Genomic DNA, 11,250 nt, shown 5'->3' with positions numbered 1-11,250 from the left:
AACCTTATAATCGTGATAACTTGGTATATGGATCCAGTGTGCGCACAGTGAATACAAGAACAGTGTCCTTTATGTCGGTCAGAGGTTATTATAGGTTCAACAGAGGTCAAAGTTTGAAAATCTGATAACTCCATAAACAATTTTTGGATTAAGTTCCGTCTTGGTATGTGCATCCATCTTAACCCTATTTTTTTTTTGAAGGAGTTTAAGTTCTTTACTGGTCATTTGAGGTCAACATGTCAATACTTTTCAAATGCAAAAACTCCAAAATGGAAACATTATTACCTTCATATGTCTTTGTATACAGATTTACCTAAGTAACTTAAAAGACGTTAATATTTTATGTAGAGTTCAATGGTCATTTCAGATCAACAAATCTGAAAACCTAGTAATATATGCAATACCTGAAAAGTATACAACTAGGATGAACTTAATAATCCGTGTATGGGTAAATATGAGTGCAAACATCTTGCTGGTAACAGTTGTCAAAATTTCAAACGTTCTCTTGTAATGTTTGCAAGGAATCATTAAGCCTGTAATCCGTAAATCAACAAGAAGATTATAATAGCCCAATTCAGTAATGAATTTGCCCAAAATTCATGACATATCAGACCAGGCTCCTAGTGTGTCAGTCAAATAGGTTGCATTCAATCAACCATACCTTAAGTAAGGGGTAGATACTTAGATGGAGTCTTCAACTAGCAGAGTGGAATTTTTTGTCTCCATGAATCCTTTGAGACGATAACTGCCTGAAAAACATACTCGATTTTCTCCACGTTAATGACTCGACTAAAGCTTACTCATGGATTATTTCTAGTCGCAAAATGGATTAACGATTAGCACTTAAAAAAGGAGAGGGTGATGATGCCTTAAATACCGGCAAACATCCGATAAAATGAAACGTTCACAGGACTCGGTCAGACTATGTATACTAGGTCTGCACCACATCTTTTTGTAATTAAGTAGTCTGCAGGCTGTTCGACTGCGTCGAAAAATAGCCGATTGGTAATAGTTGGATCTGGGCAATTCACATTAAAACAAAATGGCTGCCCCCGTTAGCGACGATGATGCCAAGACAGAGGAAGATTTCTATGCGATATTAAACGTTCGTAAAGAGGTAAAGTAATCATTTAATTCCGTTTAAATAATAATTTATTTGCGAATTTAGCTTCGTCAGGTTCGCGTAGCGTTCTATTTGTCAAGTCGACGTGACATTTACCGCATTCCAAACCTACTGTAGGCTTAGGCCTCCTATTCCTAAGTTGTGTAACGTTAGGCCTAAGCTAGCTGACTAGGCTAAGCTACAGTAATATGCCCGGGCCTAAGTAATAGTATGTGGTCCCAATTTCGTTCGGGTCCTCACTTCGCACACCTTGTAAGATCTTTCAGCAGGTACCATGTAAACGCATATTCAGTCCAAAACATCCACACATGAACATCAAGCACATCACTACAAATCACACTTGTTCAACCAAATGTATAGGCTAGGCTTAGCTCTACAGTACTATAGTGCTACAGTAGCTTAGGCAAGCCTTCCGATGGGTAGATGAGGGCGAATTGGTCAAATTTCCTTCATAATAAATTCATTTTTTCATAAATTTAATGTTGTCGGAGTTAAAGCCTAGTCCTAATACAGTTAACAATCAAAACATTCTGCATGGTGGCACTGAATCGTAAGTTGATCGAATTTCGGACACTCCATGATAGTGGCTCTCCATGTCGACTGACATTAAATGAAAATAAAGAAGGTTCAGTTAGTTAAGTTAAGTAGAAAAAGGATCAGGAGGGACACTCAAGTCATCATCAAGGACCCTATAGAAGAGAATAAAAAAACTGAAGACACAGCACTCAGACCCAATTACATTGCTTCAAGTGCTTGTCCAAAGCATTCTTAAACCCATTCACACTTCTTGAAAACTAGGTTTAAATTATCCTGTAACCTGCTCTGGATGAACACTATCAAATATGGAAGAAATGTTTTGAAGCGTATGAATATGATCACTTTAACATATAAAACAAAAAGCAAGTGAGATAGTGGTACATTTTCCATGCTCATGGATATATTGTAGTTGAACTCCATGTATAGAACTGTACAGGTGCAATCATTGTGTGAACAACATCATGTACAGTAACAATACTGAATTATCTAACTTTAGCATTTAAGCAATACCTGATAGGTCCATATGGGCAGTGTTCCAAATATGGAATGCAGGAACTGATACCCAAATAAGGCTAGCAGTCACCATGCCTCCTTTGTGGACCTTTCCATGATACTGTAAGTATACCTACCTTTACATTAAGAAGAAGCTTTGTCTAAACTTCAAAAGACCTTATAATCTTATGTTCCTTGCATTTCAAACATTTGTACCACTGCCCTATAGATCTGCCACGGGTTATTTTATAACATAATTTGCACACATGGTGTCTGTGTCGGTCTCAATTGTCAATCACCAGGACTGTAGCACAAAAACTGACCTCAGTGTGTTTACCATCTATTTCTGCAGAGCAGATGTAATGTCTGATGTAATTTTTCATTTATATATTAGCCTGTATTAGGCCACATGAACTGCAAGTCTGCAAAGTACTGTACACTTAAAAACCAATTTAGTTGCTATCCATAGAGCTGTCAGATACTGTAAGGTGACTTCTTGTCAAAGCACCAACAAAATTTCCAGTGGTTGATTGGTGACTGCACTACAGGTTTACAAATGTGCTGACAAAATATGTTTTTATTAATGGAACAGAAGAACTACATCAAATATTTAAAGTTAGCATCAGTAGACTGTACAAAGGGCTGCCATTCTATACTTAACAGTTTTGCATTTTGCATCATGGAATTGTGAATAATTTGTAACATGTTAAATTAAAAGAATACTGTAGTCAAATAATTGCTTGAAGCAAATTCTCCCAAGTTTGGAAGGACAGTTGGGAAGGCCCCCCAATGGGGGGGGGACAGGGTTGGCCGGTTTTTACCGCCCGGTAAAAACCAGGTTTTTTACCGGTTTTTACTGGGAGGTTTTTCCCACCTACAGTATAAGTGGGAAAAACTGGGAAAAGCCTCAAATTATATAGAATTCCTAAAAATTCATGTGGAACTTGTGGAGGAGCATAGAAACTACTATATGGTCATTTTCACAATCAGTGGTGTAACTTCCAATATTGGCACTTATTGCTTTGTAACTCAGTGACCAAATACCAGAATTCTTAGATTTTTTGCCATTTGACCATCCTAAGTGAAGTCTACCTTGGGTAGCTTAACGAACTTTCTCGGTTTCTTCAGGTTGATTTGGTGGCCATAAATATGCTTAAAATATGCTAGTTCAGCCGTACACTCTGAACTACCCTGTTTTTGTCAGAGCCTGTACTTATTGGTGGAAGGTATTTTCCAGTTCTTATTTGGTTGATATTATCAACAAGTGTCCAAACTAAAATGCAATTGTGTTCCCCAGGTTTCCTTCCTTTCCTTCGCCAAGGAACGGTGGCTAGATTTTGCCGTTTCGGAGGTGACATTTTCCGTTAACAATTGGTACCTAAGTTTGACTGCAACTAAGTTCTAGTTAAGCAGTGTAAACTTTGTTAAGTAAGGTTGCATTATTACAATAACTAATGTGTCTAATATCTGGGCCAAAAAATATTTTTTATTTGGAATTCTTAAAAAAATTGTGTTAATTTCAAATTTAATGTTAACTTTTCCGTTAACTTTTCCGTCACCTCCGAAACAAAGCATTCTTCAGTCCAAGATTTATGTAAACAATAGTATAGCCATTTTGAACTTATTAAAATATACCTCACCCCCTAACGTAATATTTGAGTAAAAGTTGTGACAACATGACCAGTCGTTTTAGTTTCTGGGAGATTCTTAACTTTCCGTTAACATGCGTCACCTCCGAAACACCTTGTCACCTCCGAAACAGGTTAGTTGGAAATTTGATCTCTACTGATCCAATAAACATCTTCCTTGGCTAAAACTCATATTACAGTAATTCTGTAGAGGTGTAGCAACCAGTATGATAATATCTTTTAAAAGGTCCTTTATTAATTATGTTAAATTTGAATTAAACTGTAAATTAATGTTTCGGAGGTGACACAGTATTGTTAACACTACATTTTTTACATTTCAGCTGTTTGTGTACCATCATATGCTAATGGATGACTTGATCTACCTTAGAAAACACTGTAACAAACTGAACAAAGTATTAATGAAACTCTCACATGCACAGTTGATGAATAAATTACAAATATGTGTTTTTTTGCCACTTTTTCCCCTTTCTGGACAAGAGATAGCGTACCATTGCTTACATTAGTGCTATTAATAAACTTGAATGAAATGATCTATTAGCAATGAAGTGCTGTCCATAAAAGATCACAATCACCAAACATGCAGTTTTTAAAACTTTATTAACATGGGACAAATTTATCAGATATTAGCTCAATCTGCCTGTGGTCTTTGCTATCGTTTCGGAGGTGACATTGATTGTTTACATGTAATATACTGAACTATCCCTTTGTTTGAGCATATTTCTGAAATATTCTACTAGTGCATACACTTGTGCTGCAGTTATATGTTACCTTCTGTGAGTTCTACAGTGCTGTTGAGTATATGTTCACAGGTTTAATTTTGCACCATGTTGACCTGTACCAGTATACACATTAATTTGCATGATTCCCACTATAACCACGGAGGGCTCTACTATTTGGTCCAGGTAAATATCCTACAAAAGTTCAGAATATTTGTTCACAATATGTAGACCTGCTGCTGTAACATTTGAAGCAAAAAGAAAGAATCTTATTGCTTCTTTAATGAGCTGTTGTTGTCACAGCACATTGTCTGAAAAGAGATTTCCCAAAAATACATAAAATTTGAATAGGGAATTCCCCTCCCTTTTCTTAAAGAGTGTGAAGAGTGAAGACTGGTGCAAAAGGAAATGTCTGATGCTGGTAATCTGACCTAGTTTCGATGAGGTGTAACAAAAGTGTTAGACACCACCATTGATCCCAGAAAATACACACACAGCTTGCTACCATCGTTAATAGACACTAGTGTATAGTCAGTACAGCTACAGCACAGCACATTGTACAAACGATACAGCGATGGACATCTCAGGTCCAGCTAAAGATAACAAGGTATCACGTTTCATTACTGTCTGCATTTTGTAGCGACACGAACAAAACGTCACTTGCAAGGAACAGAAAGTTACATTTTTCAGATGGCCGCACACGGTTTGGGGAGAGTCTTCAATGCCTTTATCAACCAATTACAAATAACTAACCTTTATAGAGTGAAAACTCATTTAACTCTAGATTGTTGCTCCAGATGGTCTCTTAGGCCTTGTTCACATTTAAGAATGCAACCTGGGCGATTATTGATATTAAGTCCGCAAGGAGGATAAACTAGTTAAGAACAAGAAGCATTCACATTTCAGAACGAGTAAGTTTCGTCTGTTTGCGAGATTAATATACTGCGCAGGCGTATAAAGGTCATATCAGCTGTTTACATTCCCCCCCCCTGTGCTTTGCCATTGTCTTATGTTCTGTACTAGTACATACTACTCCGTACACCACTGCACGGCAACGTACAATCATCACACATAAACAGTTAACTGTATTCAAACAACTCTGTACTGGCATTACCATAACATTTTAACCCAGATTTGAATTTCTTCCAAACCCTTCAGTGGATGAGCAAACGATCTTGCTAGTCAGTGTTTTACTGCTTGATGTCGCATTTGAGGCTAATCTAACATCAAAGGCATTTAATGTTAAGGTCTACTGTATCTGTATACAGTAAGCTAGTAAGTGCAACTTCATTATAGGCCAGGCCAGACGTAACGGTTTTAGCCTTTTACTAACTTCCATAGCAACCGAACCCAAAATCATCCGTTTTGAAATAAACATCAAATTACAGAGTTTGGCCTCTTCAAAAATCTGTCAGTACGGCGTACAATGAATTTAAGGTTATAACAGTAGATTTAAGTGGACTGTCATTTAGTTTGTTTTTGTCTCACAACCGTTACCGCATCTTTTCTGCAGTGTTGGTCAAATTGGTTCAAAGAAAATGAAATGGGTTCACGAATAGCATGGTTTGGTAGTGTTTCTGTTAAGAAGGGCAACCTCTGACAAACACATACATGTACGTACTACCCGCCCAATAGCAACTTGATATATCGGAAATCTCGGGTCACCATTAAGTCTCCGACCATTCACATCACATTTACTGAGAATGCAGGATAAATTCTTAAGACTGCATGCCGACTTGAAGTATGAGTAAAGGAGTGTTCACACTAAGGGAATTAATTTCCCTTGAGGACTTGAAGTACGGGTGCATTCTTAAATGTGAACAAGGCCAAGCTGCTGTTAAATGATTTTAGCCCATCATTTATGCAGTTTTTGACAAGTGTTTACCTAACTTTTCACTAACACTTTGATAGAATGTGGTTAGGTCATGTTAATGAAGTGTTTTTTCCAGAATAATTGACTGAATGTCCTCTTCAAATTTGTAAAAGGTTACAGGAATGTGACAGTCAGTTTCACTGCCAAAAGTGTAACCAACATGTACTGTAACTAGCAGTCAGAATGGCTAATGGCTACGCAATGTTAATCATTTCTTTGTGGTATAATATTTCATATGCAATTAGCCAAAACAGTGTGAATTTAACCAAATGATTTTGAATGGATACAGTATTGTCTCCAAGTTATCATGAATGGCAGCAAAAGCAGTCACAGCACTAGTATCATGAATGTCATTAAAATATTATCAACATATCCTTCTAATGTTTTTCATACTTTCCAAGGTAAGTTCTATGTGTTTTAGCATGAATCAAGCCTTCTGGGTTGTGTAAACGTTTAGCGTCACCTCCGAAACAAAAGAGACTGAAGGTATATACAATATGTTGTATGTGAGATAATCATTTGCAATATGAGTGCCACAGTAAGAGACTTCAGCCCAATGTTTTCAATTGCTTTTTAAATGCCCTTATTTGCTTTACCTGACATTTACCTATTTTTTATAACATAAAACTATTGTATTCTGTGTTCTGTATTCTTTCACTTGTTTCACTAGTTGTACAGGTAGTTGACATACATTCTCTGCTACTTGGCAGAGATATTTTTTAAATCAGTGTTTGATTAAAGATGTTATGAATATTCATTGAGTTTAAGTGTTTAATTCTTTGTTAATTAGCAAAAAAGCCTTTACAACAACTTGTAAACATTTTTGTCACCTCCGAAACGCATGTAAAATGTTAACGTCACCTCCGAAACGCGTAAGTGGGAAAATTCCAACTTTTGCAAAACTGCATGGATTTTTGTGCAACTTGGATTGGATATTAGCCCTCTGTGAGGAGACATTATTTAGGGTGTTTGACTTGGCCTTATCTTTCTATTAAATAGTTTAAAGTTAAAATTAAGAAAAACAATCCTTGATTTCCAATAAATTTTCAGTTAACATGGAAATATCTGCAATAGTAATAAAAAATTTCTGCCAAATCCTTTTCATTTTTAAGTAACATATAATGATAAGCATTTTAAAGTTTACTTGAAACAGAGTACTGTTTTAAGACTGTGTAAATATGGTTGCTTAAAAATATATCTTTTTGCTTAAAGTTTCCTAGAGTCATACAGTCACCGAAAAATTACACCCATAAACGTATATGTTTAAGCTCCGAAAAGTTGAAGTTACAAAAATTTGAACCCTTTAACATGTGATGTTAGTAAAAATTTTAATATATATGGTGTTTGAAATTTTGGCCCTGAGTGTACAAAAGTTACACCACTGATTGTGAAAATGACCATATTGGATGCGCAAATCAACCAACTTTATTTTCCTATCGAGATGCATAATTCCATAATCTAGAGAATGGACAAGTATCAAACTGTTGGTGCCTCCTAGGGCTATGGTTCGTCATATTATACATGTGAGCACATAATAGGCTTGAAAAATTTAGGAGGGGTGAGTGTCCCAGTGTACAGTAGACCTATAATGGTTTGGGCAATAGGCAATGCATACTGCTAAAGAGATCGTGACAGAATAACTATACATGTGCAATATGAAAAATACTCTTTTTTCCACAAAAAGTAGAATAAGGTTGTGATAAAATAGCTCAAAATGAAGCTAAGAAACTCCCATATTCAATAACATATGCCTGTCATGAAACAATATCGTGCCTACTGATGACCCTGCATATTACGGACAAGTACAGTAATAATAGTTTTCGAGACGGAGGCGGTTTTTACCGGTATTTACCAGTTTTTCCCGGTTTTTACCTGGTTTTTACCACTTAGTGGGAAAAACAGGTTTTTTCCCGGGAAAATGCCAACCCTGGGGGGGGGAGGAATGACAAGCATCACACTATGTTACTGTAAGTGACGATTTTCTGAACGCTGATATTTGGATGTAAGTTTGATCATTGTTCCTTACCAAAGTAGCATATAATTCCTGTTTGTTGAATGTTAGAAAATATGAATCAACTAACTTAGCTCTGGCTTTATGATGGAGGCAACAGTTTAATATTATTATAATAATAGTAATTATTAGTAATTAATAATCTTTAACAGGCAAATGATGAGGAACTGAAATCATCCTATCGCAGGCTTTGCATGTTTTATCACCCAGATAAGCATGAATCAGAGGAGGACAAAGCTGCTGCTAAATCAATCTTCACAAAGGTCCAAGAAGCATACACAGGTAAATGATAAGTACTGTACACTGTACTGTACTGCACTGTACTATCAGTATTAAGTGAGTAGTACACTGTACTGCACTGTACTATCAGTATTAAGTGAGTAGTACACTGTACTGCACTGTACTATCAGTATTAAGTGAGTAGTACACTGTACTGCACTGTACTATCAGTATTAAGTGAGTAGTACACTGTACTGCACTACACAATGTGTAGTAACTGAGTAGTACACTGTACTGTACTGCACTGCACAATGTGTAGTAACTGAGTAACTACACTGTACTGTACTGTACAATGAGTAGTAAATGAGTAGTACACTGTACTGTACTGTACAATGAGTAGTAAATGAGTAGTACACTGTACTGCACTGTACAATGAGTAGTAAATGAGTAGTACACTGTACTGTACTGCACTGTACAATCAGCATTAAATGAGACTGAGTAGTACACTGTACTGTACTGCACTGTACAATGAGTAGTAAATGAGTAGTACTGCACTGTACTGTACTGCACTGTACAATGAGTAGTAAATGAGTAGTACATGGCACTGCACTGTACAATGAGTAGTAAAATGATATGCCACTTTATATTGCATATATGCTGAGTAATTATCATTAAGATAAATGGAAAACTGCATACAAGGCTCATTGTGCAACTTGAGATTTATTTTCTATTATAATTGACTTGCATAAAACTCATACTGAGTTCTTCAGTTATTACTTGTAAGTTGTGTTTCTGTGAGCTTTCTACACATGTCCAACAAATATTAAAGTATAATTATATACTTGAAAGTACTGTACTTTCAAGAAGCATAGCAACAGCTGACCAAATCAGTTTGGTGTCACAAACATAACCAGGCAAGCTGTTTTAGATAACTTTGATGTTGATGTGAAGATACAGTATTTCACTTCTCAACAACCTTGATCACAACATCATGGTTTTATGTTTTGAACACAGAGGTTATTTTAACAATTGGTACTACCCTGTCTGTATATGGAATAAAGGTCGGTAAACATTTCATTTCATAGCCACCATATTAAACTTCTCACAGAAATATGTAAGAAAACACTTGGATTTAAGAACTTGGTTTCCATTTTTATGTCAGTTTTAAGTCAGCCAGAAAAGCGAGCCATTTATGATGTCTACGGTAAGAAAGGCCTAGAAGCAGATTGGCAGGTGGTCCCTCGTACAAGGACTCCGGCAGAGATAATTGAAGAATATCAGAGACTGCAAAAAGAGAATGCAGAGAGAAAGCTTCAACAGAGTACCAATCCTAGAGTAAGAAAGATTTTTTTCTTTCCTCTGTCCTTCCATAATTTTAGCTAGTTTCTTAAAATTCATCTTGGATATCCTGTCAACATGTAAGATCAAAGGAATTTCACAAACATCATCATTATCTGTAATTTTATCAATTTCCACGAATTTCTTTCAGGTAATGTTATGTTCGTAAACTTGAAGGTTTATTTGATATCAAATGATATTTTGAAAGAATAGGGATTTTGCAAGGTTTGTTCTAAATGTTGAACACTTTTGGCAAATACTGTAAGCTAGTTTTCCGTCGGATAACCTAAGCAGGGTTTTAAGTTGTCCGATGTGATTTCGGTCGTGTCTGACGACTGTTAATTTTGAGCCCTGTTATGTAAACCTAGATTATCTGAACCTTTTATGCTGGAATAAAGATCTGGATCATCTGGTTTCCTTTTATCCTGGCATATAGATTTGGTTTCCTTTAATCCTGGAATATATATCTGGTTTCCTCTTATCCTGAAATATAAATCTGGTTTCCTTTTATTCTGGAATATAAATCTGGTTTCCTTTTATCCTGGAATATATATCTGGTTTCCTTTAATGCTGGAATATGAATCTGGTTTCCTTGTATTCTGGAATATAAATCTGGTTTCCTTTTATGCTGGAATATGAATCTGGTTTCCTTGTATTCTGGAATATAAATCTGGTTTCCTTTTATTCTGGAATATAAATCTGGTTTCCTTTTATACTGGAATATAAATCTGGTTTCCTTTTATCCTGGAATATATATCTGGTTTCCTTTTATGCTGGAATATGAATCTGGTTTCCTTTTATTCTGGAATATAAATCTGGTTTCCTTTTATTCTGGAATATAAATCTGGTTTCCTTTTATCCTGGAATATATATCTGGTTTCCTTTTATGCTGGAATATAAATCTGGTTTCCTTTTATGCTGGAATATGAATCTGGTTTCCTTTTATTCTGGAATATAAATCTGGTTTCCTTTTATTCTGGAATATAAATCTGGTTTCCTTTTATCCTGGAATATATATCTGGTTTCCTTTAATGCTGGAATATGAATCTGGTTTCCTTGTATTCTGAAATATAAATCTGGTTTCCTTTTATTCTGGAATATAAATCTGGTTTCCTTTTATCCTGGAATATATATCTGGTTTCCTTTTATGCTGGAATATGAATCTGGTTTCCTTGTATTCTGGAATATAAATCTGGTTTCCTTTTATGCTGGAATATGAATCTGGTTTCCTTGTATTCTGGAATATAAATCTGGTTTCCTTTTATTCTGGAATATAAATCTGGTTTCCTTTT

At 35.8% G+C, this 11,250-nt stretch overlaps 1 protein-coding gene across 1 annotated transcript in view; it reads left to right on the top strand.

The window, feature by feature from the left end:
- The first annotated feature begins 964 nt into the window (after positions 1 to 964).
- Positions 965 to 11,250, top strand: part of LOC139975898 (dnaJ homolog subfamily C member 11-like) — a 30,930-nt gene continuing 20,644 nt past the window's right edge. The window contains exons 1-3 of the mRNA XM_071984176.1: positions 965 to 1,117; positions 8,554 to 8,683; positions 9,783 to 9,955. Coding sequence (XP_071840277.1) covers positions 1,043 to 1,117; positions 8,554 to 8,683; positions 9,783 to 9,955 — 378 coding nt within the window. The 5' untranslated portion in view covers positions 965 to 1,042. The remainder of the gene's footprint in view (positions 1,118 to 8,553; positions 8,684 to 9,782; positions 9,956 to 11,250) is intronic.

The sequence above is a fragment of the Apostichopus japonicus genome, chromosome 11 (assembly GCF_037975245.1).
Source record: "Apostichopus japonicus isolate 1M-3 chromosome 11, ASM3797524v1, whole genome shotgun sequence".
NCBI classification, from domain to species: domain Eukaryota; kingdom Metazoa; phylum Echinodermata; class Holothuroidea; order Aspidochirotida; family Stichopodidae; genus Apostichopus; species Apostichopus japonicus.
This window is presented reverse-complemented; position numbering and strand designations above follow the sequence as displayed.